The sequence below is a fragment of the Chrysochloris asiatica genome, unplaced genomic scaffold (genome assembly GCF_000296735.1).
Source record: "Chrysochloris asiatica unplaced genomic scaffold, ChrAsi1.0 scaffold00168, whole genome shotgun sequence".
Classification (NCBI taxonomy): Eukaryota; Metazoa; Chordata; class Mammalia; order Afrosoricida; family Chrysochloridae; genus Chrysochloris; species Chrysochloris asiatica.
In genome coordinates this window covers 3,599,515-3,627,191 of record NW_006408686.1, presented here as the reverse complement: position 1 = coordinate 3,627,191, position 27,677 = coordinate 3,599,515, and the positions used below count along the sequence as shown (strand labels likewise).

The window sequence follows — 27,677 nt, the reverse complement described above, 5'->3', positions numbered from 1 at the left end:
TTAGTGGTTAGGGTTAAGCTTAGGGTTTACTATTTGGAGGTTAGGTTTAGGGCTCGGGTTGAAATTGTGTTTTAGTACTGGACAGCAATGACAAAGAATAGGCGGTTGATGTGTGTGAAAACATGGCTGAATCTCACCGATGCTATGTTGGGAGTAAGAAGCCAGACCCGTAAGAGGACGTGCTGTCAGATATCATCTCTGTGAAGTTCAAGAGCAGGCACAGCTGGTGGGTGGTGACAGAATTTGGAGGGACTAAATTTAAGACTGTGCACCGAGTGTTTAGAAGAGAGCAGGGCACCTCGTGGGAGCATAGTCACTATCAGCATCAACACGGTCTTCTTCAGTCAACACCAGAGGGGCCTAAACCTTGTTCCCAACCAAGTCTGAGTTCCTTCCTTCCCCAGCATCCCAGCCCCTGACGAATTCAAGAGGCTCTTACTCTAGCATCCTTTGACTCTAACCCACTCCTACTAGCCACGGAGTCCATTTGGAGCCATAGTGACTCTGAGGGACAGCGCAGAACTGCTCCACAGCATCCCCAAGGCTATAAGTCTTTACAGCAGCTGATCGCTTCATCTTTCTCCCTCGGAGTGGTTGGTGGCTTTGGATCACATGGAGATTCTATGCCTCTCACCCCCTTGGCTAGGCTCAGTTCCTGGGGTGACATGACTTACCCAAGGCCCATCAGCACAGGGGACCCCCACATGACAGCCAGCCCGAACCTCTGGGACAGAAAGCAAGTACAACACAGCACACAGCTTCTCTCTGCCCACTGATATATTTGATAATTGTCCAGAATCAGAGATGGCATCAGCCAAGAGGTGAGGGGAGTAAAAAAGAGCCCTGGGAGGGGGCTGGGCGGGGAGGTGGGGTTGGGGGGGCAGGGATAGCTGTAGGAACAGGAGCAGAGAGAGACAGAGACACAGGAAAGAGAAAAGGAGAGACAGAACGAGGCAGGGGCAAGGGAGAGAAGCCAGCCAGAGGGAGGAGGGAGGGACAGAGGCAGGAGATTACTTGAGGGGTAGGGGCCAAGGTGGGGCCAAGGGAGAGAGGGCCCCTCCCCCCAGAATACAAAATGGGGGGACTGGATGGGGCTGTCCTGGGCAGGGGGAGCAGGGAAGAGACAGCGATGTGGCAGGGATGAGGTCAGTAGTAGGTTTCTTTCTCCACCCAACCTGGAGAGACAGAGACAGGAGAGGCAGTCAGAGAGGAAGAAACAGAGAGAGGCTCAAAGGAAGAGAGGCAAGGAAACACTCAGCTATGCCAGAGGAGACGGGGGTGGGGGGGTGGAAGGGGGGGGAGTGGGGGGGTTGGGGGTGGGGGTTAGGCAGAGGGAAAGACAAATAAGATAAACCAGCTCGGGAGGGGAGATGCAGTGAGGTTAGCATCCCACAATCCACCCACGAGGCTTCTTCCCACTTCCCGCCTCCAGCTCCCCTGGTCCCCACTCCCCAGCCTCCCCACTCCACCCCTATTGCCCCCTCACCCCCGGGGTTCCTGCGCAGGATGAGTTTGCGGATTTCATCGTAGACAAAGATGAGGAAACTATAGGGGAAGGCACAGAACCACCAGCTGGGCCTGCACAGAGGGGGCATGGGAGGGAACTTATCAGCATGGGGTCACAGTGGTGGACATAGAGCAGAGTCCCAGAGGATGGCAGACACTGCTCTGTGGGAACCCCCTGCCCCAGGAGCCCCTAGAAGATGAATGAAGGGTGCCCTGGGCGGTGGCTGGGCCTGGGGTCTGCAGGCTATCCTATGGGAAGGCTCAGTGGTATCAGACCAGGGGCTACAATAGGATCCAGAAAAGCACGGGGATATGAGAGGCCTGAGATCTCACACAGTCTGTGAGATTGTCCTTCAAGGGAAGGCTTGGCACAGGGTGTTGGAGTGGGTGGTGGGCTGGCCCCAGTGTGGAGGTTCCAGAAGGAGTGAGGGTCCCAGGTGACTCACTTGAGGGGGTACATGCGGAGGGCCACATCCATGCCGGGACAGTAGGATAGGAAGGCAGCAAGCGCTGTCTCCTCAAATAGTCCAAAGATTAGGATCTTGTTCCTGGAAGCACACGTGAGGTAACTCTGGGCTTGAGGGAGTCCACCCAGCATCACCCCTCCATACAGAGAGACCCAGAGACACACCCAAAGACAGAGAAAGACCACTGAGGTAGAGACACACACACACAGATACCCAGAGGTAGTGAGAGAGACAGACACCACGGGGCATGCCTTGAGACAGACATGAAGACACAGAGAGTTGGCGACAGAGACGGACCAACATTCAGCGAGGCAGTGGTATAAAAAGATGAAACAAAAAATGGAGCCGCTGGAATGGAAATCAGGAAAACGTTCATGCGTGGTGAAGAACGTAATCAGTGTCACTGAACAACTCATGTAGGAGCTATTGGGTGGTAACAAACTGACACAGACAGACAGACAAAACCACACCACACCGTTTGAGATGAGAAGGGCAGGGCAAAGTTCAGAAGGGCAGGGATTTGCAGATCCCGTTTAGGGTTTGAGCTAGGGTTTCACTTAAGTTTACGTTTTTTGTGGTTGTTAAGTGAAGAAGAATGGAAAATGAAACTGAGAGGAAGTGGGAGGAATGATGTTACATGGGGGAACTGCAGTCAGTGAGATGCAACCAAATGTGCATGACTTGTTGAAGGTAAAATGGATGATCTGCTTTGTAAACCTTTACATCCCCTCCCTCAAAAAGATCACACAGATCTGGAGAGAAACCCAGCCAAATCCCTCAGCCTTCCCCGCACCAGGAGCTTTATGTAGAGAGGTTGAGAGAGACTCTAAGACAGGTGCGATCCAACAGCAATTCCGAGGCAAAAACTGCAAGTGGTGTCTGAGTGGAGGGACCCAGACAGACAGACAGACAACAAACAGCCCGCCGCCAATGCTCACTTCATGCCCTGCTGGAAGACGGAGTTCCTTCGGGTCTTGCAGATGATGAGATCAGCCCACTGAACAACCACTATGCTCACGAAGAAGGCTGTGTGGCAGGTGAACTCTACTACCTTTCTCTGTTCATATGTCTGCGGGAGAGACGGGGCAGGGGCAGGGCTGACGTCCATGGGTCCACAGCTCCAGGCTGACCCCCTCCGGCAGCAGCCAGGTACACCCCTACGGGTCTTTGTTAACACCTTTTTACCACTGGAGTCCTGGTGTGGCGTTGTGGGTTAATGCGCCAGACTGCAAAGCCGTTTGAACTGCAAGGTTGGTGGTTCAAGCTCACCAGCTGCACCTTGGAAACCCTATGCAGGGTCGCTATGGGTCGGAACTGACTCGATGGCACTTAACAACAACAGTCCCTGGGCAAAGTAGGGATTTCGTCTATCTCTTTTTTAACATATTTGTTTCTTTTACTGTGTTATTGTTAATTGCCATCAAGTCTGTTCCAACTCATAGCAACCCTGTATAGGGTTTCAGAGGAGCGGCTGGTGAGTTTGAACCACCACCTTGCCATTCAAATCACCCTGATGGTCCAATGCTTATTCCACAGCGCCACACCAGGACAAAACAAACCAGTTACTATGGAGTTGATTCTGACTCACAGGGACCACATGTAAAGGGGGATGCCAAAAAGTTCGTGGAAAAATGGAATGAAAGATAATGAATTTTTTTTCCACAAAGTTTTGGAAGCCCCCTTATAAGGCTGTTGCTCCATGGGATTTTCAGTGGCCGCTTTTTCTTCTAGGATATCTCTGAGTGGACTTGAACTGTCAATCTTTCGGTAAGGCACCACCCAGTGGCTTCATGGTCAAATAGACATAATGCAGAAGTTACCGTTTTCCTGACTAAGTGGCATTGAGTACAATCACAACATGGTGTGGCCACCACTGTTTAGTCCCAGGACATAATCATTGCCCCCAAACAGAAATCCTGAACCCACTAAACAACCACTCCTTATGCCCACCTCATCCCAGCCCCTGAACCTCTATTCTACTTCAAGCTGGGCTTCCTGTTATAGATGAGGCCTCCCAAGGCCTCAAAGCCCAGTGGGAACAGTCAGGAGATGTACCAGAAGAAACATCTTCCATGGGCCACCCCTGTTGTGGAAGGGTCAGTGAGAGGATGACCACCAGCCAGGGCTATCAGAAGGGACTGACAGAGACAGGAAAGAAGGCAGAGAAAGCTCCTGGGTGGGAGGTGGAATATGAGATCCACAGGGCTGGGCCCCAGGTAGGAGGAGACTCGGTGAGGACTTTGATGTTGCTGCTGGGGCACAGGAGATCTGTGTATAATTGGGACAGCTAGACCCCAGGCTCCCTTGCAGCTATGTGTCCTCAGCCCCACTCACCCACTGCTGCCCATAGCTGTCCTCTAGGTCGTTGACAGTCCTGTCATCCCAGTTCAGCCGGATGCCCACCAGGTTGCCGGGCAAGAAGCCATTTTCTGCCAGGATCACAAAGTAGGAGAAGAAACCACCCAGTGCCTGGATCATTCCTTGGGGGAGGGAGAGGGAGATGAGGAGAGGCTCAGGTGGGGAGAATCAGTCAGCCCAAGCACTTCTGAGGTTTCTGGAGACTTCCATAGGGAGGAGGGTGGACACCTCAGTCCTCTTCTCTAAGGTGCTACTGATTGGAAACACCTGAGATGAGTCATCTGGGACAGGGGTCTTCTCCTGAGGTGGGTAACTTGGTGGCTCCCTCTCACCAGACCCAGGCCGACTAAGAACATCCCAAATTCCTGGAGGACCACTGGGTTGGTTGGACAGCCCACAACACAGAAATTATTTTCCCCAAGACCCTGACAATGGCTATGAAGTCTCCACTTGTTTGGATACTCCCAGCAATGGGGAGCTCACCACCTATAGACTCTGCACACATCACCTTCAGCACCAGGGAGAGGAGGAGGTGGAGAGGGATGGGGCCTAACCCTGCCTTGTCCTTGTCATCATGGAGATGGGCTCTGGTTACTCCACTCAGTGTTCCAAAGACAAATAAGAAGAACTTGTCCACCCCCAGGCCTGTGCGGGCCCATCCTAGGGACTCCCACCCATGTGCAAGGCAACCTTGGCTCCTCTCGAACCTCCAACTCCAAGGCCTTGTTTTGTTCATTCAACATGTGTTTTCTGAGTGTCTGCTAGGGGCCAGCCATGGGCATTCATTCAGTCATAAGCCAGACACACAAGATGTATTGTCTGGGGAGACACAGTCCCGGTCCCTCAATGTTATGGATGGACTTGTGTCTGCCCCAAAATCAGTGTTGGAATCCTAACACTGTGTGGTACAGTCCCATTGGGAAAGAGCCATTCCTTTTTTGTTAATGAAGCCCTAAGTGGAGGTGGTGGTGGGTGTGTGCCCTCGAATCCAGTGGGTTCCGGCTCTCTACAGGATTTCTGAGGATGTAAAGTTTTATGGAAGCAGAAGGCCTCATTTTTCTCCGGTGAGTGACTGGTGAATTTGAACTGCCGAATTTGCAGTTAGCAGTCCAACTTGGAGTCCTGGTGTAGCGCTGTGGGTTAATGTGCCGGACTGCAAAGTTGGTTTGAACTGCAAGGTCAGCGGTTCGAGCTCACCAGCTGCTCGTTGGGGTTGGAACTGACTCAATGGCACTTAACAACAACATTTCAACTTGTAACCCACAACGCTGTCAGGGCTCCTCCCAAGCGTAGGTGGTGGTGATGATGTGCCGTGGAGTCGGTTTCGACACATAGCGACCTGGTACAGGGTTTCCGAGTTTGTAAGTCTTTACGGGAGCAGAAAGCCTCATCTTTCTCCCACGGAACAGCTGGTAGTTTCGAACTGCTGACCTTGAGGCTCACAGCCCGATTCGTAACCACTACGCTACCAGAGCTCCTTGTGGTTGCTGTTGTTGTTAAGTGCCATCGAGTCAGTTCCGACCCATAGCGACCCTGTACAGGGTTTCCAAGGCTGTAAATCTATATGGAAGCAGAAAGCTTCATTTTTCTCCTACGGAACAACTGGTAAGTTTGAACTACTGACCTTAAGGCTCGCAGCCCGATTCATAACCATTACACTACCAGAGCTCTTTGGTGTGTCCTAAACCCACCACTGCTGAGTGATAAGGAACAGCGCAAGCTCAGAGACAAGGGGGCACAAACAGTGGAGAAAGGTAGATGCTGTGTGGTGAGCGTCAAGGAACGAGGCTGAAAGAGATTAAGGATTGTCCTCCTAGAGCTGGCATCCTGAACTCTGACCTCCTGCACTTTGAGAAAATACGTTTCTGTTCTTGAAAGCCGCCCCTTGCGGTACTGAAGTAATAGACACACAAGAGCGCAAGGACCCTCACCAATCTGCCCATAGGACCCTCACCAATCTGCCCGTAGGACCCTCACCAATCTGCCCGTAAGCCATGCTGATGAGTCTTTCGTTGACCAGTTTGTCCGTCCGTGGGTTCCTAGGCTGTCTCTTCATGATGTCGCTCTCAGCAGCCTCGTAGGCCAGCGAGATGGCGGGGACCTGGGCAGGAGAGACTGGGTGAGCTGGGGAGGGGAAGGCTCTGTCCTCCCGGGGTCTGGGTCTGGCTGGGGCTCACCATGTCAGTGCCTAAGTCAATGCAGAGGATGGTGATGGTGCCCAGGGGCAGCGGGATGTTGGCCATGATGAACAGCAGGAAGGGGGTAATCTCAGGGATGTTGCTGGTCAGGGTGTAGGCGATGGATTTCTTCAGGTTGTCGAAGATCAGGCGGCCTGCCGTGGGGATGGATACAAACATATGAGCTCCCTGCTCCTTCCCTGCCCAGACCACACACCCTTTCCAATCTACCTCACACCTGCCCACTTCCTTAAGGCACATCACTTCCTTTTCAAATGTTCTTGGAATGCAACCACTTTGAAAATGTATCTTAAGTCTACCCAAAGGCACCTCAGAAGAAAGGCCTGGCAACTTACTACTGGAAAATCAGCTCTAAACTGACACACATGGGGTCATCAGGAGTGGGAACTGACTAGTGCTGTTCAAGCGTGTGGCGCTGTGGGTTAATGCGCCAGACTGCAAAGCTGTTGGAACTGAAAGGTTGGCAGTTCAAGTTCACCAGCTACTCCTCGGTAACCCTATACAGGGTTGCTATGAGTCGGAACTGACTTGATGGCACTCAACAACAACAACATTCAAGTTAAATGTCCCTTATTCCATTGATGAATTACTTCTGCTCCTAACTTTAACTGTACACTCAAGAGAAATGAGGGGCTGACATCCACCGAAAAACAGGTACAGATATGTTCACAGCATCATTAATTCAATGATAGCTAAAAGCAGGAACCAACCCTGTTATCTACCAACATGGGAGTGGAAATAGAAGATAGTATCTCCACACAGTGTAATACCACTCAGTAATAATGCCGACAGACTCTGCGTCATGGAGGGTCCCACCCCAAAACCCCCCTGCCATTGAGATGATGCCAACTCATAGGGACCCTATAGAATAGAGTAGAACGGTTCCTTAGGATTCCCAAGTCTGTAAATCTTTAAGGGAGCAGACAGCCTCCTCTTTCTTCCAAGGTTTGAACCACGGACTTTGCAGTTAGCAGCCCAGTGCTTAACTCATAGCACCACCAGAGTTCCTTACATTGTTGTTGTTCTTAAATGCTGTCGAGTCAGTTCGCAACCCATAGCGACCCGGTATAGGGTTTCCTAGCAGTGGCTGATGAACTTGAACTGCCGACCTTGTGATTCAAACTGACTTTGCAGTCCAGAGCATTAACCCACAGCGTCACACCAGGATCCCAGGGCTTATTATGAGTAAGCTATACTCAGTGGAGACCTGGGGTGGTGCACACACAGCCCATGTGCTTGGCTACTAGCCTAAACGTTGAAGGCACAAGTCCACACAGAGGTACCTCAGAAGAAAGGTCTGGTGATCTACTTCCAAAAAATCAGCCCTGAAAAGCCTATGGGTCACGGTCCTACTCTGACACACATGGGATTACCATGTTGGAGTGCACTCGACGGCAACTGTTGATTTTGTTTTTCTAATATGTTGTTAAGTGCTGTCAAGTTGGTTCCAATCATAGCAACCCTGTGTAGGGTTTCGGATGGGAGCAGAAAGCGTCATCTTTTATTTTAGCAAAGTGGCTGGTGGGCTCTAACAGCTGACATTGTGGTTCGCAGTTCAGGGCTTATCCTATGGAGCCACTGTGCTCCCTTCTATGGTATTGTTGTTATTAAGTGTCATCGAGTCAGTTCTGACTCATAGTGACCCTGTATAGGGTTTTCATGGAGTGGCTAGTTGTTTAAACTGCCAGCCTTGCAGTCTAGTGTCTATCCTATAGGACCAGACCAGGCATAAGGTCAAAACATGAAAGATGAATTCAGCCTGTCCTACCCTCCACTTTCCCCCAGGTGTTGAGAAGCCTTGAGCAACAAAGTATGTCTGAAAGACAATCTGAACAGTGTTCTGGATGGACCCATCTCCTGTGTACAAACAAGACCCCCAGGTGTTCACAGGTGTTCCCCCCTTCCTTGCCAGTCCCAGCCAGGGCCTCTGGATCCACACAGTAGGGGCTCAGTCAGTGTTTGGAGAGCGTGTGTTGCACACGGCATAGGCACAGAAGACGTCTTAACGGTAAGAAAGTATTGGCCATGGTTTCCTCAGGAAAACTGGAGACAAGGAATAAATAAAACCACTGCCATCGAGACGCAACAGTGACCCTATAAACCCTATAAAGATTTTTGATACTGTAAATTATTACGGGAGCAGCAAGCCTCATCTTTCTCCTGTGGAGCATCTGGTGGGTTTGAACTGCCAACTTTGAGATTAGCAGCTCAACATCTAACCCACAGTGCCAACTAGGGCACTTAATTGGTCATTTTAGGCTCTGCTTTGTTGTTTGAAGTCTTTTTTTTCTTTAACTTTTTATTGTAAATTGAGTGAAGGTTTACAGAGCAGATCATCAGTTTTACAAACACTCGGCTTCACTACATGGTTGTAATCCACTCCATGTACCAATAGTATCTATTCATTTTAACTATTGCATTCCTTCCTGTGTCTCCTGCTACTTTCATTGAAGTCTTTTTTGTCATTAACTATTTTTTTACTCCTAAACACAAAACCATTGCTGTCAAATTGATTCCGACTCACAAGACCCTTATAGGATAGCATAGAACTGCCCCATAGGCTTTCTGAGACTGTAAATCTTTACTGGGCCAGATAGCCTCATCTTTCTCCCTCAGTGGGCTTGAACCACTGACCTTGTGATAGCAGTCCAAATGCTTAAACACTGTACCACCAGAGCTCTCTCTCTCTTTTTTCAAAAAAATCCTTGTTGTTGGTATTATTTTTGTTCAGTGCTGTTGAGTCGGTTCAGACTTACAACAACCCAGGATAACTATAGTGTCTGAGCACCAGCTGGTGGGTTTGAACTGCCAACCTTGTGGTCAGTAGTCCAGTGCTAATCCTATAGCGCCATTCTAGGACTCAGCGACACTTAAAATCATAAAGAAAATCTGGAAGAAGATGCACCAAAACACCAACAGCAATGGTTTTGTGGTAGTGCGAACATGGATGGGCTCTGGTTTTCATCTGACTACTTTTCTGTATTTTCTAGAATGATTCTGAACGACTTTGATGGTCTGTATGAAATGAAGGAGTCCTGGTGTGGTGCCGTGGGTTAATGCACCAGACTGCAAAGCCGTTTGAACCGCAAGGTCGGCGGTTCAAGTTCAGCAGCTGCTCCTCGGAAACCCTATACATGGTTGCTATGGGTCGGAACCGACTCGACAGCACTTAACAACAACAACATGAAATGAAAGGTGGACAAGGCCCTTCTCTGGTTGTTTCTGAGGTGGTCACCAGGGAGCACTGCAGTCTGGCTCTTGGCTCTTCCACCTCAGACAGGTCAGCCTCCACAGGTCCCTTTATACCTTCCCTGCCTAAGCCTTCTTTCCTTTCACTACTTTGCTCATTCCCACCAGCCTTTGGGGCTCGGTCAGCTGTTCCCATTCACTCTGGGAGCATCCTTGACTACTTTCACTGCATGTGGGGTGAGGGACCTCCTGGGGGTCCCACAGACCCTCTGCTTCCCTGTGGTTGCATTGACTAGTATTTTAAACTGCTTCCAGGTCTGCCTCACTCATCAGATAGGCCCTAGGCCGGGTGCTCAGGGAACCCAGAAGTGGGTCAGGCTGGCCCGGCCTTCAGAGAGCTCTGAGGTCTCAGGGAGAGAGTCACGAGGACAAGGTCAGGCCCCATCAGGGACCAGCATAGGGGTCTCTCCCCTTGCCTTTCTCGGGCCTCACGCAGTGATCTCCATCTCAGAGGTTACGCTGTCCAACTCACCCTCCTCTACGCCCGTGACGATGGAGGCAAAGTTGTCATCCAGCAGAATCATGTCAGCTGCCTGCTTGGAGACGTCTGAGCCAGCAATGCCCATGGCCACCCCGATGTCAGCCTTCTTCAGAGCGGGGGAGTCATTCACACCATCTCCAGTCACAGCCACGATTGCTCCCTGGAAGGAGTAGGGGTGAGGTTAACCCAGACCTGGTCCTGGCCCTGCTCCCCAAATCACCAGAGTCCAGCTTCCCGGTCTCCTCCTTCCTCAGACTCAAGAGTCCAGGCCCCAGTCCCTCCTCCCTCAGACCTGGGAGTCCTAACCCCTCAGTCCCCTCCTCCCTCAGACCTAGAAGTCCTAATCCCCGAGTCCCCCCGATCCTCAGACCTAGGAGTCTAGGCCCCAGCCCATTCTCCCTTAGACCCAGGAGTCCTAACCCCCTAGTCTCCTCCTCCCTCAGACCCAGGAGTCCAGACTCCCCAGTCCCTCCTCCCTCAGACCCAGGAGTCCAACCTCAGTCCCAGCCCCGCCCCCTCGGACCTCTGGCCAGCCCACCTGTCTCTGACAACCCTCTACAATGATGAGTTTCTGCTGAGGGGACGTGCGGGCGAAGACGATCTCAGTGTGGTTCTGCAGGATCTCGTCGATTTGTTCAGAGGAGAAGTCCTTGAGGTCAGTGCCGTGGATCACACAGGCCTTGGCATCCCTGGGAAGAACACAGAGTGGACAGGTCAGATCAGGATGTGTGACATACGGTGCAGCACACCTGATGGACAAGAACCAGGCCTGCGGACAGGAGGACTGAGAGTCTGAGTGATGGAGAGATGAAGGGAAATGGGGGAGGAGGGGATTGCAGCAGGATGGACAGAGGGTAGACCTCAGGGAGGACCTTGGGACAATGGATTTACAGTGACAGACATGTACAAGCAACCAGGAAAGGGAGACATGTACAGAGAGAGGCACAAAGATGGGGAAGCTGAGGAAATAGAAAAATTGAGAAGAGAGGAGGGAGAGAAACAGACAGCCAGACAAACAAAGGCAGGAAGAGAGAGAGACAGAGTCCTCTGAAATGGGGAGTATTCATAACTCTGTTTTAAAGAGATGGAAAGGGAGACAACACAGAGAGGTGAAATGACTTGCCCAAGGTCGTACAGCTCTGGAGTGGCAGAGCCAGGATGGGAACCTACACCCTACACACCTGCGCCACCAGGCTGCCTATTCTCACACGTGGAGAAAGAACAAGACTCAAGGATTGAGTGAACGTAGGTGGGGCAGAGCTGGAGTTCTCGGGGGGGCTGGTGGGAGAGCTGGGGTCCTGAGCTGGGCTGGAAAGGACTCACCGAGGGTTGACTTGGCTGACAGGGATGTTGAGCCTGGCTGCAATGTCCTCCACTGTCTCGTTGCCCTCTGAGATGATGCCCACACCCTTGGCAATGGCCTTGGCCGTGATGGGGTGATCGCCCGTGACCATGATGACCTGCAAGGAAGTGTTGGGAGAAGGTCCAGCCTCCCCTGCTGGTCCCTGGGTCCCCAGCCCCTCCTCTCCCAGCTGCCCCAGGCCACACCTTGATGCCTGCACTTCGGCACTTGCCCACCGCATCGGGGACGGCTGCCCGGGGTGGATCGATCATGGACATGAGGCCCACAAAGCAGAGGTTGTCGGTGGTGAAGTTCACGTCATCACAGTCAAAGGCAAATCCCTTGGGGAATTGCTCCTCTGGTAGGTAGTAATGGCAGAAGCCTGGGGGCAGGGACAGGGATGGGGGCATGAGGAACTCCACCTCTGAACTACCAAGTCAAGCTAGCAGTCAACCAGATCGTCTGGTCAGCACTTACTCCTAATGCTGCCTTCCCTTCTCATTTCTCACTCACTCATTCATTCTGAAAGCTCCTGTTTGGAGCCAGAGCCTGGGTGTACCGTAGCCATGCTGGCTCTCAAGGGGCCATCAGAGCTGGCCCAGCCCCCTCCCCTGGTGCCCTTGTCCCAACCCAGCCCCAAGGAATGCACACCAAGCACACGCTCTCCCAGGCCACCAAGCTCAAGGTAGGCATTCTGGAAAGCCTCCTTCATCTCTTCATCCAGCGGCTGCTCCTTGCCCTGCAGCAGGATGGTGGAGCAGCGGTCCAGGATGCGCTCGGGGGCACCCTTCATCACTAGCAGGTACCGGTTGTCGTTGGGGTCCTCGGTCTCGTGAATGGATAGCTGCAGAGAGAGCAGAGGACGAGAGTGTCTGAGAGAACAGACCCTAACCACCGGCAGCCAGAACACGGCTTGTCTCTCGACTCCAGGAAGATCTTTCATTTATTCTATTTTTTTATTTTTTTTATTTTTAAGGTTTTTATTGTGGATTGAGTTTACAGGGCAGATCATCAGTTTTACATTCAACAAATCATATACCTTGTTTCATTACAATGATTGTAATCCCCTCCAAGTACCATCAGTTAACAGTATTTCTCTCTAGTCACTATAGCTTTAAAAAAACACACACACAAAAAAAACCACTCAGGCATATATAATAATTTACATCTCCAAAGGGCACATTCTGAAAGTTTGACCAGCTCTTTGTCCCTCTCTTCCCATGAATCTAGAGTCCTCAGTCGCTCCCCCTTTCCATGACCCCATCTCTGCCTTCGTCTCTGTTGCTGGTCTATTTATTTTTAAAAACATTTATTTATATGATAAGGAGATGCCTTATCCTCATCATAGCAAAAGAAGGTCAGCATTAAATTCCATGTATGACTGTATGCAAGATTTAAATTCAGAACATGGAGAGAAGAAACTAGAATATTAACCATTGTCATTATTATTTTACTGCCTGAGATGTGGAATTTTATAAAATGATTGTTGTTAAGTGCCACTGAGTAGGTTCTGATTAACAACAGCTCTGAATAGGGTTCTTAGGAATAGCTGGAGGATGTGAACTAGACCAGTGCTTAACCTACAGTGCTACCGCAGGACCCCATATAAAATGATAATTATATATAATTCTTTCTATTACTATTATGAGGTGAAAGAGCTCTGATAGTGTAGTGGGATCTGAGTTGAGCTGCTAACCTCAAGGTCAGCAGTTCAAAACTACCAGCTGCTCCTCTGGAGAAAGATGAGGCTTTCTACTCCCATAAAGATTTACAGGCTCTGAAAGTCTATAGGGTCCCCATGAGTCAGAACTGACTCCATGGCACATAACCACCACCATCATTAATAGGTGATCGAGACCTGGTTATGTATTTGACCCTTTTTGTTGCTATTTGTGTATATTGTTGTTGTTAAGTGCTGTTGAATCAGTTCTGACTCATAGCGAGCCTGTATAGGGTTTCTGAGGAGCGGCTGGTGGGTTTGAACTGCCGACTTTGTGGTTCACAGTCCGGTGCTGATCCTACAGCGCCACACCAGGAGTCCTATTTGTGTATATGAATGCTCTACATTTATGAGGGGGCTTTGAAAAGTTTGTGGAAAAATTGAATTAAAAAAGAATAACATTTTCCCATGAACTTTTTGAAACACTCTTGTATACATTCCTGAATTCTTATATTAACTGTGGGAGTTTTTCAATTGACTCCTCGTTTTTTGTTTTTTTTTTTTTACCTTTTATTATTTTTTTATTATTACGATTTTTCTTTTATTTTTTAACTGTGGTAAAAATATATAAGGGGGCTTCAAAAAGTTCATGGAAAAATGGAATTAAAAGATAATGAAAAATTTCCACTGTTTTTGAAGCCCTCCTCATACTTCCCATGCAATCAGCATTTTGATGGGCACCATAATCAAACCAGAAGTCCTCGTATGACATTGCAGGACAAGCACTAGACCAAAAGGTCAGTTTGAACCACAAGGTTAGTGGTTCAAACCCACCAGGTGCTCCTTGGGAACCCTATACAGGGTTGCTGTGAGTCGGAACTGACTTGCAGGCACTTAATAACAACATAATCAAGCCTGCCTTCCTTTGGTGTTGGGAGCCCTGGTGATGCAGTGGGTGAGGCATTAGGCTGCTAACAGCAAGATGGGCAGTTCAAATCCACCAGCTCTCCACAGGAGAAAGATGAGGCTGTCTGCTTCCATAAGACTGACAGTCTCAGGAGCCCTATATAGGGTCACCGTGAGTTGGAGCTGACTCTATAGCAGTGGGATTTTGGGTTTCACGTATGAAGTCACTGGGTGGAACAAATGATTAACAAATCTCAGTTGTTAATCAAAAGGTTGGATGTTTGGGTCCACCCAAAAGTGTCCCAGAAAAAAACCAATCAGCCATTGAAAACCTATGGGACGCACTTCTTTTCTGATACGTATGGGGTTGCTATGAGTCAGACTGAACTCGCTAGCAATCCTTTTAAAAATAGCTATCGAACAAAACATTTGTCATTTCAACCATTTTTCTGTGTACAATGCGGTGACATCAATTCCAGTCACCATGTTCTGTGCCATCACCACCAGCTGTTACCAACATTTTCAATCACCGTCAACAGAAACACAATGCCCCAGGGAGATCTCTACCTGTGTCTCTGACCCTCCACAGGGATCTCTGCTCATCTCTGCTCGTCTCTTCATTGCACAGAGATTTCTGTCCCTTTGGAAAACATGACTCTCTCTGTCTCTCGTTTTCTGGCTCTCTGACTCTCTCTCAGTTTGTATCTGACCAGTTCATTTCTGAGACACACTCAGGATCTGACTTCCTCCCAGCCCTGCATGGTCCCCTTTGGGTCCAACCACTACCATTTGGTGGATGGAATAGCGCTGCAGCTCCACGCGGTAATCCCGTTTCCCCCATTTAGAGTACTAACTCCCCACAACAGCCACCACGGGGAACTTTTATAAAATTGTGAGTCTGTGTTCAAAGGTGCAGTCCCTTTGGAAAACAGTCTGGTGGTTTCTCAAAAGGTTAAACAGTGAGTGACCTCAAAACCAAAAAACCCCACTACCATCCAGGCAATTCTGACTCCTAGTCACCCTATAGCACATGATAGAACTACTCCCTATGCTTTCTGAGACTAGAAATCTTACAGGAGTAGACAGCCTCATCTTTCTCCCAAGGAGAAACTGGTAGGTTTGAACCACAGACCTTACAGTTAGCAGCCCAACACTTAACCACTGCGCCATCAGGGTTTCTTGTACGTGGACCTTGTTTTTGTTGTTGTTAAGTGCCATTGAGTTGGATCCAACTAACAGTGACCCTGTATTGGGTTTCTGAGGAGTGGCTGGTGGATTTGAACTGCTGACCTTGGGGTTAGCAGTCCTGTGTTTATCCTATAGCACCACACCCGAACTCCACTGAAATTGTTGTTGTTGTTAAGCGCTGTCGAGTCCATTCTAACTCACAGTGACCCTGATTAGGGTTTTTAAGGAGCAGGTGGTGGGTTTGAATCGCTGACCTTGCAGTTAGCAGTCCCGTGCTTATCCTACAGCACCACACCAAGAAATGTACTTAATTTAATGCCATTGAACTATACACCAAAAAAAATGGTGACATGATGGATATTAGAAACATTTTTTGAAAGGAATGAGGTACTGGTAGATATTATAACATAGATGTGCATTGAAAACACAACTAAACGAAAGAAGCCCACATAGCAACATCGCATAGAATCCCATTTCTAGGAAATGTCCAAAACAGGTAAATCCAGAAAGTAGATTCATTTAGTGCTGGGATCAGAGACAGGGGGCTGTTGTTGTTAGGTGCAGTTTCTACGTGCACCAGAATGAAACACTGCCCAGTGCTGCACCACACTCACAATTGTCGTTACACTTTGATGATATTCTGGTGCTATTCATAATGCTTTCATCTCCTTACGCTATTATCTGACAATGTCCCACTGTTAGTCATAAGGTTTTCAGCAGCTAAACATTCACAAATAGTCTGCCTCGCCTTCTTCCTAGTCTGTCTTTGTCTGGAAGCTCAGTTGAAACCTGTCCACCATGGGTGACCCTGATGGTATTTAAAATACTGTGGCATAGCTTCCAGCATCACAGCAACATGGAAGCCACCAAAGTACAACAAAGTGATAGACGAGTGATGGTGGGAAAAGGTATGTGTGTATATATATAAACATGTATCTCACTACCATGGGCCTGGGCTTCCCCCACCTTCCCTCCTTCCCTTGGCTTGTTTATTGTTGTCGTTAAGTGCTGTGGAGTCAGTTCTAACTCATAGTGACCTTGTATACCATTTCCAAGGAGTGGCTGATGATTCAAACTGACCTTGTGGTCCAGTGCTTATCCTACAGCGCCACACCAGGTCTCCCTTGCTGTTTTTCCAGATGTAGTAACACATTCTTGCCACCAGAACTTTGAATAAGCTGTTTGGGACACTTTTCCCCTATATACACCCACAGGGCTTCCTCTCTGGGTGCTAACATATTAAGTTATTCCTCATTTACTTGTTGGCGTCCTGGTGTAGCACTGTAGGATAAACACTGGACCACAATGTCATCTGAACCACAAGATCGGCAGTTCAAACTCACCAGCTGCTCCTCATAAACCCTATACAGGGTCACTATGAGTTGGAAATGACTTGACGACACTTAATAACAACAGTATATAAGTCCCATTATATAGATTCCATTATATAAGTTCTATTATACAAGGTCCATGACAGGAGGAACCTCACTGATGTACAGCGCCTGACATGCTATAGCTGCTTGAATGGATGAATGTGGCCATCTATGGTGTAGCACTGTGGGTTAATGTGCTGGGCTGAAAAATTGGTTTGAACCACAAGATTGGCAGTTCAAGCTCACCAGCTGCTCCTTGGAAACTCTATCCAGGGTTGCTATGGGTTGGAAACAACTGGATGACACTTAACAACAACAACAACATGCCCCAGCAATCTCTGGCTGTCCACCACTCTCCATTGTAAGACTTTTATTTCCCAGCTTCTCTCTCCAAAGGAGATGGTGCAGTAGGTTAAGTATTGGACTGCTAACCACAAGGTGGGCAATTTAAACCCACCCATCATTCTATGGGAATAAAATGATACTATCTGCTCCCGCGAAAATTCACAGTCTCAGAAACCCTAGGGAAGCAGTTCTACTCTATCCTAGGGGGTCTCTATGAGTCAGAATCAGCCCAATGGCAGTGGATTTGTTTTTGTTTGTTTGTTTTCTTCCTCCTATAAAGATCTCTCACTGACTCTGGGCTCTGTTTCTTTCCTCAGACCAGGTGGTTTATCAACCCCGTTTTACAGATGCAGCAATCGAGGCTCTAATAAGATTAGTAACTTGACCAAAGCAGGAGGTTCGTGGGGTGAAGGCGATCCCTTTACAGGCATCGTAGGTGGGAGAAACCAAGGTCCAGGAAGCATCAGGGAGCCCAGGGTACCTGGTATTTGTTGGTGGAGTTAAAGGGAATCTCAGCCACTTTCTTGTTTCGTTCCCGCATCAGCTTCACGGAGCCAGAGGACAACTCGATGCATTTGAGCAGTGCAGACTCAGATGCGTCCCCAGCCACATCTCTCTGGGGAGAGAGAGGTGGTGAGAGCGGGTGGCATCATCGGGGTGGGGTGTGGGGTGGAGAACAGACCAGCAGCCAGACCCACCTTCAGCACTGGGATGTTGTCCTGGCCACCCTTGAAGACAGCGCGATTGCAGAGGCCGGCAATGTGGGACAGGGCCACCCAGGTGTGTGAGCTCTTGTCGAATGAGGTTCCTGCAGGAAGCAGGTATCAGGGCTCGGCCCCTGTCCCAGCCTCTGTGATCCCCACCCTGGTCCCTGCCCTCACCTGACTGGTCCTCAGTGGTATCAGCCTCATGGATCTGATTGTCAAACCACATGTGAGCTACCGTCATACGGTTCTGGGTAAGGGTCCCCGTCTTGTCGGAGCAGATGGTGGAAGTGGAACCCAGGGTCTCAACAGCCTCCAGGTTTTTCACAAGGCAGTTCTTTCGCGCCATGCGCTTGGCGGTCAGGGTCAGACACACCTAGGGACAGACCAACAGAAACAGGCTCAGATATGTCCCCAAGGAGCATACACTAGAATGGTCACCCAACACCCATTTGTGTTGGCCGAGGGTGGTTTGTATGTTGCTCTGATGCTAGAAAGGAGTCTGGTGGCACACTGGTTAGGAGCTTGGCTACTAACTAAAATGTCGGTGGTTCAAGCCCATCAAGTGGCTCCAAGGGAGAATGACACGGTGATCCACTCCCTGTAAAGATGACAGCGTAACATTCACCATGGGGCAGTTCTGCTCTGTCATATAGAGTCATTATGAGTCAGAATCAACTCAACAGCACAAAGAACATGTTGCTGGAAGCTATGCCACAAGTATCTCCAATGCCCCCAAGGGTATCCATGGTGGATGGGTTTCAGCAGAACTTCCAGACTACGATAGACTAGAGGAAAAAGCATCTAGCCAGTGACACCTTATGGATCACAACAGAACATTGTGTGACATCGTACTGGAAGATAGTGCAGGAATGAGCAATGTTTCCTTCTGTTCTAAGTAAGGTCGGCTCAATGGCAAATGGCAACCAGCAACATGGATCATTGTCCAACACTGAAAACAACTCACAATCCACTAACAGAGGTCTGGGTTGATAAATTGTGGAATACTCCCAATATAAAACCCATTGCCACCGAGTCGACCCCAACTCACAAGAATCCTGCCCTATATAGTTTCCACTGCCACATCTTTCTCCTGCTGAGTGGCTAATGGGTTTGAACCACTGACCTTGCGAACACCCTGCACTACCAGGGCTCCTCAGTCATGTTATGGAGTACTAGGTACTACGGACTTGTGGTGTAGCGCTGTAGGATCAGCACTGGACTTTGAAACACAAGGTCAGCAGTTCAAATCCACCAGAAGCTCCTTGTTCCTTAGAAACCCTATACGGAGTTGCTATGAGTCAGAAATGACTCCATGGCACTTAATAACAACATATACTATGTAGTGATGAAAAAGAACAAATGATTGCTGTCTGAAACTGTAGACATGAATTTCAACAACAATACTGGACCAAAAAACAAAAACATACAAAGATTTAAAAAAAAAAGCATGACATTGAACTTCATACGGATTCATTTCATTGGTATAAAGTCCAAAATGAATCTATGCTGTTAGAAGCCAGAATAGGGTTACCGTTGGGTTGGGGGTAGGAACTAGATATGATCATGAGGGGATTCCTGGGGGACCCAGTCTGGTCCTGCTGACATGGGTGAATTCAGTCTGTCCTGACTGCTCCTTACTCATGATGCACCTTAGAATATGAGGGGGGCTTCAAAAAGTTGGTGGAAAAATTCCATTATCTCTTCATTATTTGTTCCACAAACTTTTTAAGCCCCCTGTGTATACAATCCTTTGCATATTAAGGCTCAATAAACAATCTTTTCCAGTAAGATAGCTTTGAATATGTTAAGGCGCCCTGGTGGTGCTGTAGGACAAGCACTGGACTGCCAACTACTAGGTTTACAGTTCAAACACCCATATGATCATTCGGAAACATTTCCAGAATTATTCTTCTTAAGTGCCTTCCAATGGGTTCTGACTCCTAGTGACCTTGTATAGTGTTTCCAAGGCTGTAAATCTTGGCAGGAGCAGAAAGCCTCATCTTTCTCTTAAGGAGTGGCTGATAGGCTCAAACCACTAATCTTGTGGTTTGCAGTCTAGTGCTTATCTTATAGAGCCACTGCCCTCCCATATTCAGAATAGAATTTTGAAAAAAACACAAAAATCAAGACGCAGAATAATATTCCTAGTCAGGCTGCTTCTGTGTCTCCTGAAAATGGCATTATAGACACAGTTGCTACGCGCACATACCCCTCAGGAGGCTGTGAGGATGGCGGGCATTTGGAGAGGGTCTGAGGGCTGGGGGTGGGAGTCTTGTTATTTTGGTTTTGAGCTTAATGTATTCTTTAGATTTTCCCCCATGAGTATGTATTTTGTAAGTTAACTTCAAAGTAACAGGATGTTAGTTTATTTCTTTCAGTATTTCTCCAGGTTTTTGTGTGTTTGTTCACAGGGCCGTCAGAGTTCCAAGACCCTCAGTAAAGACCTAGAAGGCTTGACCCTCTGTGTCCAAGTTGTCCTTATCAAGAACACCAGCGTCCTGGGCCCCCAGCTCCCTCCTCCCTCAGACTCAGTCCCCCAGGCCCCTCCTCCCTCAGACCCAGGGCTCTGCATCCCCAGCCCCCTCCTCTCTCAGACCCAGGCTCCCATCCCCCTCCTCCCTCATACCCAGCCCCCCAGTCCCTCCTCCCTCAGATCCAGGGCTCTGCATCCCCAGCCCCTCCTCCCTCAGACCCAGGTCCTGGTCTTACAGTGACAGTAGCCAGCAGTCCCTCTGGGACATTGGCCACGATGATGCCAATGAGGAAGATGACAGCTTCGAGCCAGGAGTAGCCCAGAATGAGGGAGAGGATGAAAAAGGAGACACCCAGGAAGACAGCCACGCCAGTGATGAGCTGAATGAAGTGCTCTATCTCGATGGCAATGGGAGTCTTGCCCACCTCCAGCCCTGAGGCCAGGGTGGCAATGCGTCCCATGACGGTGCGGTCCCCGGTTGCCACCACCACACCACGAGCTGTGCCTGTAGGTCAGAGGGGACTGAGACTGAGGTCCTGTGGCCCCCTATGTCCCCTGAACTCTCCTTTCTGGACTGCCCTCCCTGGATGCCCCACCACGCCCACCTTACCTTCCACACAGTTGGTGGAAAAGAAGGTGATGTTCCGAGTCTCCAAGGGGTTGTCGTGTGTGCAGTCAGGAGAGCGGGTCTGGGGTTCTGATTCTCCAGTCAGGGAGGAGTTGTCCACCTGAGGGTGGGGTTGGCAGAGAGAGAGCTCAGCAGGGGCTGGGGTGGGGTGGGGGTGTTGAAGGAGTGCACAGGTGGTGACATCCGGGAGACAAAGATTGGGATCTCAAAGGTGAGGGAGAAGAGGACATCTTGCCAAGTCTAAGGGATCTGTGGGTCATTCAGGGGTGAGGACTGGAGAGGCAGACTCCTGGGTTCTGATGGGGAGGTCTGAGGGAAAAGCTGGGGGCTCCTGGGACTGAGGAAAGAAGGAGTTGAGCCTCCAGGGTCTGAGGAAGGGGCTGGGTTTCCTGGGCCTGAGGGTGGAGGAGACTGGGGGTCTGGGTTTCTGGATCTGAGGGAGGAGGGAGTTGGGATTTCTGGATCTGAGGAAGGAAGGAGCTGGGACTCTTGGGTCTGAGGGAGGAGGGAACTGGGGGCTGGACTCCTGGGTCTGGGTGAGGAAGGAGTTGGGGGCATGGCACCCGGGTCTGAGGGAGGAGGGGGTGGGGCTGGGACTCTCAGGTGGAGGTCAGAGTCCAGACCGCAGTCACAGGCCCACCTTGCAGCCATGGGCTGAGATGATGCGCAGGTCAGCAGGCACTCGATCTCCGCCCTTGATCTCTACCAGATCTCCAACCACCACTTCCTCAGCATTTACCTGCATCTTCTCACCTTCCCGGATCACCAAGGCTTGCTGGGGGTGGGAAAGAGAAGCGTCACCTGCTCCAACTTGCCCTGCCTGGGGGCCACTTGGTTCCCCCAACCCACCCCCGAGTGCCCCTCACCTGGGGAACCATGTTCTTGAAAGATTCCATGATCTTGGAGCTCTTGGCCTCTTGGTAGTAGGAGAAGCAGCCAGTAATGATCACTACAGCCGCTAGCACGATGCCCAGGTACAGCTGTGGGGGACAGGAGGTCGCTCAGGTTCCTCCCTGACAGCCCCACCCCGAGTGGCGTGAACGCTAGGAAGGGAAGCTTTGTGTCAGTGGGGTCTGTCTTTGTCTACGTCTGACTCCAGGGTCTGTGTGTCTTGAGTCTGTTTGTATGAGTGCCTGTCTGCTTGCCCATGCTCGTCCCTCCTGTAAGTGGATGTGTTCGAATTTCTGGGGCTTCTTTCTGTGTGTGTTAATGTGTGTCTGCCTTCCCACCTGTGTTAAGAGACTCTGGGAAGGTTATTGTCTATTCCCGTGTCTGTCTGTCCTTCGTTTAGTGTATCTGTCTGACTATCTGCATGCCTGGTTTTAAATTTACAGGTTAGTTTCTGTATTTGAACGGCACACACCCCTTCGTCCGTGGGCGGGGCAATCTGGACCCGCCTCCACACATGGTGGAGCACTGTCCTGGGGCCCCGCCCCCTCAGATCCTCCCCTTTCCCATTGGTCTAGGCGAAGCCCTGTCTCTCCGCCCAATGGCCCGCCCACCAGAGCCCTGACTGGCAGGGGTGGTGGGAGGAGACTTGGCGCTGGTGGGGAGGAGTTACTGCACTGAGTGACGGGTGATACCAAGGCTAGCGATGTCCCTCCCTTGGTGGCTCTTCCCCTGTCCATATTACCCTAGTTGTTGTTGTCAGGTGCCATCGAGTCGGAACCGACTCATAGCGACCCTATGCACCCTAGAGACGCCACTAATGTACATCTGTCCCTCGGTTGGTCTATTATGTCTGAGACTCTGGGTGTCTTGTCTGTCTGTCCTCTGCTCAGGCTTTACTTTCTGAGAGCACCGAGTGTGATTCTCCCGTCTGTGTGCCATTTGGTATGTCTGCAATTCTGCATGTGTCTGTCGCTGGTGTCTGGGTGAGAGTATATATCTGTGTCTGTGCCTATGTGTGGGAAGTAGGTAGCCATGTTGGAATTTATGTCCACGTGTCTACATCCAAGGCTTTCTGTGTAGCTGGGTACAGGTCTGTGTTTATTAGCACACAACTGTGGAGACTATATGTCCATCTGTCCACTGCATCCATGGGCTCTGACATGCTAGCATAAAGGGTGTCTGTCTCCCAGGTTGCTGAGGTCACACAGCTTTGGCTCACAACCCCAGCTCACCCATCCTGCTGTGTGACCTGGGGCAAGTTACTTGCCCTTTCTGAACCTGCTCTGATTCTCTCACTGGGTGATTGAGAAAGTCAGATGAAAAAAGGGAGGAGAGTGAGCCTGTAGACAGTGTATGTGTGTGTGTGTGCGTGCGTGTGTGTGCCTTTAAAGGCGTGACCCTTACATTGTCACCAGCTGGATCGTCCTCCGTGCCTGCCTGGATACCATAAGCCAGGAAGCAGAGGATGGCCCCAATCCACAGCAGTATGGAGAAACCCCCGAAGAGCTGTCGGCAGAACTTGACCCACTCTGGGGTGGTGGGCGGAGGCGTGAGCGCATTGGGCCCATCTCGGGCCAGGATCTCCTGGGCTTTGCTGTGAGTCAGACCCTGAGGGACACAGGAGTCACATAGAACCCTCTCTGAGGAACTTCAGCATTTGACCTCTTCATGAACATCCCCAGACCCAGGAGTCCAGGCCCCTAGACACCTCTTCCCATAGTCCGGCCCGAGCCCCTCTTCTCTCAAACCCAGGAGTCCATCCCCAAGCCCCCTTCTCCCTCAGACTTAGGAGTCCAGCTCCCCACCCCCTCCTCCCTCAGACCCAGGAGTGTGGGTCTCCAGTCCTGGCGGGGCCCTGGCTGCACCTGCACACAGTCTGTGTTGTACTTCCGGCAGACCTCTTCCACAGACATCTTGTGCTCTGTCTGAGGGACAGAAGTGTGGGGGGAGTTGGGTGAGCACTGATGCTCTTGGAGAGGTGGGCTGGGGGGTTGCTTTGGGAGGGTGTGTGTGGGCGGGAGGGTGGGCTTACCATCGCCACTTCTTTCTTGAGGTCATCCATATCCCGGCGTTCCTTGGCGCCACCCTTGCCCTTCTTGGGCGAGCTCTTGTCATCTTTCTTGTCCTGCGAGGTGGAGACACGATAGCTGTCAGAGTGACCAGACTTTGGGCAAGGGGTTAAAGGGGGACACTGACCCTCCACACCCAAGGCTGCATCTCTAGTCTCTGTGTTTGTTTTGGGCCCATCTGCACCTGGTTTCTGCCTTGTATCTCTGACTCTCAGTGTCTCTGAGAATCTGTGACTGTGTCTCCCACTAGCAGTCAGCCTCATTGTCTTGGACTCTATATATCTCTGGGTCTCTGAGGTTTCTGTTGGTTCTGTGCCAGCCTGTGTGTGGGTCTCTCCCTTTTGGTCTCAAGATATCTTTTTAGCTCTGTCTTTCTATGTCTCCCTTTCTCTGGTTCTGCCCAGTCTCTCTGTGGTCTACTACTTGCTATGTTTACCTCTGTCCTATCTCCCATTCTCTCTGTCCACCTGTCTCTGTGGGTCTGTGTGTGTGTATATTCTTGCTCTGTTTTGTCTCTTTGCCTGCCTTTCTCTCTCCATCTCTCTCTGTGGCGGTTTCTCTTTCTTGATCTCTCTCTGGGTGTACATCTCTCAGATCTCTGACTCTTGGTGTCTCTTTATCTCATATGAAGGCTGTCTGAGTTTCTCCCTTTTTCTATGAGCTCCTCCTCTCTGGATTGGTATCTGCTGAGATGGCAGACCATCTCCAAATGCTAGTATTCTGTCTGTCTTCCTCCATCTTTATCTCTGTGTATCTCTGTCACTGGGTCTCTACGGTCATCTCTTAAGTGATTTCCTGCTCTGTGATTCTATTCAGCTCTACCTCTTTCCTGTCACTTGTTTATCTGTCTGTCTCACACTAGGATCTTTCTGTCTGTCTCTCTCTGGGTCCATCTCAGTGTTTCATCTCTGCCGGGTCTCTGTCATTCTAGCCCCACATTTTCCTGGGTCCCTCTCTCTGGTTGTCTTCTTGCTCAGTTGGCATTTCCTAGGCATCCCCACAGCCCCACAGATGTCTTAGTCTGTCTCTCAAAGGACCCACCAAATCTTTGCAGACCCCAAAGTCCTGACGGGAAACGTGTGGGAACAGAAAGGGCCCTCCAGGTATGGGTCACAGCTAGGACAGAGGTCTGGGAAGAGCCTGCTGTGCATAGGACAGTGGCCTGGCTGGATCTGAGGGATTTGGCCTTTCTTCTGGGGACTGGAGGTGGGGGAGTCATGGGTGCATGAACTAGGGTTGGGACAGCCAGGATTTTGCAGGACAAAGTAGGAAGCAGGCTGGACTTGGGTTAGGAGAACCAAAGGCAGAACTTCGAGTTTGGCCTAAACTGAACGTGGTGAGAAAAGTGGCCGGCACTGCAGTCTGAGGGCCTGGGGCTGGGACTGCACTGGAGAGGTGGGGTGAGGTTGGATCCCGAGGTTGGAGGGCTGCTGACTGATTCTGCAGACCCAGACCACGCCTGGATCCAAAGCTCAGCTCAGCTCGGCACTAATCCCCTCATGACCTTGTCAAGGGACTGAGCTGCCTGCCCCCAGACCCAAGGACGGACGGGGTGGGCACAGGGAAGGGCTGCAGTCAGGAGTCTGAGAGCAGGAGGAGGGATGCAGGGTGGGCGGGAGGCCTGGCCCTGGGCCAGCTCTGCAGCAATACTGCGTCTCCAATGGGAAATAGGCTGGGGACTGAAAGCTGTTCCATCTGCATATCTGCAGCAGGCAGATGTTGGCCTCTGCAGATGGCCAAACCCAGGCCAGACCCCCGGAGAGCGAGATGTGGGGATAGAAAGTCCTGCATTCAGATTGAGAATTAAGAGTGGGGAGAACACTGGCTACCCACCTTTGAAACCTTAGGGAAGATTAAGAAGCAGAGGCTAGGGTCCTGACCAGGGATTAGGGAAGGGGCCTGAACTTTGGATCTGAGCAAAGGCTTAGACTTTTGGATCTAAGGAGGAGAGGCTGGGGGCCCAGTCTCTTGGGTCTGAGAGAGAAGGGGAACAGGATGGGGACTCCTGAGTCTGAGAGAGGAGGGGACAAAGCCACCCCATTCTCTGGCAGGCTCCTGCTTGCCCTTGCCATGACCAGAGCTCTCGGGGGCAGGTTTCCATGTGGTGGAGTGGGGAACTGAGGCATCTCCATTTATGCAGGAGGCCCCGATGGAGGCACTGTGGGGTGGGGGGTCACATCTGTCTTGCTGTCTCCTGCTTCTACAGCTCCTTGCCATTTCCACGCTGTCCGCCTTCCCCTGACGCCTGCGCACCAGCTCAGGAAGCCTCCGCACCTCAGCCTGTCTCTCCCTCCCTCTCAGGGTGTCTGGGTCTTTCATCTCTGAGTGTCTGTGGCTCACTTTCCCCTTTGCCCCTGGCCTCCTGTCCCCATCATTTGAGCTGGTTGTGGTTGACTCTGGATAGGACATCCCTGTCCATGTCTCTTCCTCTCAGCCTCCATTTTTCTTTGTCTCTATGTCTCCCCATGTCTCTGTCTCTCTCTGCTCATGTCTCTGTCTTTGTCTCTATTCACATCTCCTTCAGACTCTCTCTATATCTATCTGTCTCGGCCTTCCATGTGTAAAGCACCTTTGATTATTGGTCCCTCTTCTTTCCCCAAGTGCCCCCCTTTACTTCCTTCTTTTAGGCATTTGGCCTCAACCCCCATCCCCAATCTGCCCACAGCTTTCCCTCCTTCATCCCACTTACCTGGAAACCATTACTGACTCCAACATCCACCTTCTCTCCCTATCGCTCCCCCTCCCAATTCTTCTCCCCATTCCCTCCTCATCCACCCCAGTCCACAGATCTGCAGCCCCGCCCCCACCTCCATCCCTAGGCCCATCAGCCTTCCTCCGCCATCTTTCTCCCCTTCCTCTTCATTCAGCTACCCCAACCCACAGCCTCCTTCCCCTCCCCATGGTCCCAGGAAGGAATCCAGGGCTGCAGTGGGGGTCAGGTGGTCAGTCAGGGAAGAAGGCGGCATCTGCTGGAGAGACCCACAGACAGACAAGGACACACGGACAGAGGGACAAGGACATCGCCAAGCATGCACGCTCTCCCTGGCACACACATTTGCACAGTATACCCTCAGTCACACACTCAGTCTCTTGGCTTTCCTGCTCTTGCTCCTTCTTTGCCCCCTACTCCTTGTCTGCTCCCCCGGATTAGGGGCCAGACACACACTCTGGGCAGCCCCAGGCTGCACCGCACTGCAGAGCCCCTCCACCCAGGCCTGGAAGGAGAAAGATAGGTCACCTGACTGTTCACCCCAACACCGAGACCTACCTGCACCCTGGCCAACACCCCCAGACACAGAAGCACAGTCTCTCACACACCCAGACAGCAAATGCACATAGACTGCTGCGGACACTTGGACACACAACCTCAGCCACACCATCTCGCAGGCAGTGTGTAGACAAGGCTGCTCACACTCATGCACACACATGCACCCATGCATGCACAAGCATGCAACCGCACAAGGTCAGTCAGGGGTGGGGAGGGCTGGGCCATGCTCCCGCGGACCCCCCCCCCCCCCCGCACACAAAGACACGTTAACATGCGCCACAGATCCCCGCAGACCAAGGCGCCGTGCACCCACTCCCACCCACGGCACAGCCACACCGACGACCCCGTCAGTCAGCTCCCGAGGTCCACGTAGACCTGGCCTCGGAGCGCAGCTTTCCCGGAGCCCCCGCAGACCCCCAATGCCACCGGACCCCCAAAGTCACACTCCCACTGCCCGGTTGGCTTGAGCACCTACCCCCATCTTGACGGCTCCGCGGGGAGAGGGGCGGGCGGGCGAGGCGGAGCCCGGGGCAGGGGCCTCAGGGTGGTCTCAGGCGCGGGCTCTGGT

At 51.0% G+C, this 27,677-nt stretch overlaps 1 protein-coding gene across 3 annotated transcripts; it reads right to left on the bottom strand.

Moving 5' to 3' along the window:
- Positions 1-1,146: 1,146 nt before the first annotated feature.
- On the bottom strand, positions 1,147-27,608 carry ATP1A3 (ATPase, Na+/K+ transporting, alpha 3 polypeptide). Of its 3 annotated transcripts, XM_006871382.1 has the most exons (23): positions 27,585-27,608; positions 23,805-23,897; positions 23,638-23,697; positions 23,177-23,380; positions 21,748-21,861; positions 21,522-21,656; positions 20,864-20,981; positions 20,490-20,758; positions 17,955-18,153; positions 17,772-17,881; positions 17,555-17,689; positions 12,253-12,445; positions 11,808-11,983; positions 11,583-11,719; positions 10,798-10,948; positions 10,251-10,419; positions 6,509-6,663; positions 6,309-6,432; positions 4,308-4,453; positions 2,912-3,042; positions 1,953-2,054; positions 1,487-1,578; positions 1,147-1,175 (listed from the first exon to the last, which is right to left on the bottom strand). In XM_006871382.1, exons 1-23 carry the CDS (start codon positions 27,588-27,590, stop codon positions 1,147-1,149), a joined length of 3,048 nt encoding a protein of 1,015 aa, XP_006871444.1. In that variant the 5' UTR covers positions 27,591-27,608. The 3 variants fall into 3 exon arrangements, with proteins under 3 accessions (XP_006871444.1, XP_006871445.1, XP_006871446.1); XM_006871383.1 differs by lacking the exon at positions 27,585-27,608 and having other exon boundaries at positions 11,808-11,959; positions 12,232-12,445; positions 23,805-23,843; XM_006871384.1 differs by lacking the exons at positions 21,748-21,861; positions 27,585-27,608 and having other exon boundaries at positions 23,363-23,380; positions 23,805-23,891.
- Between the last annotated feature and the right edge of the window lie 69 nt (positions 27,609-27,677).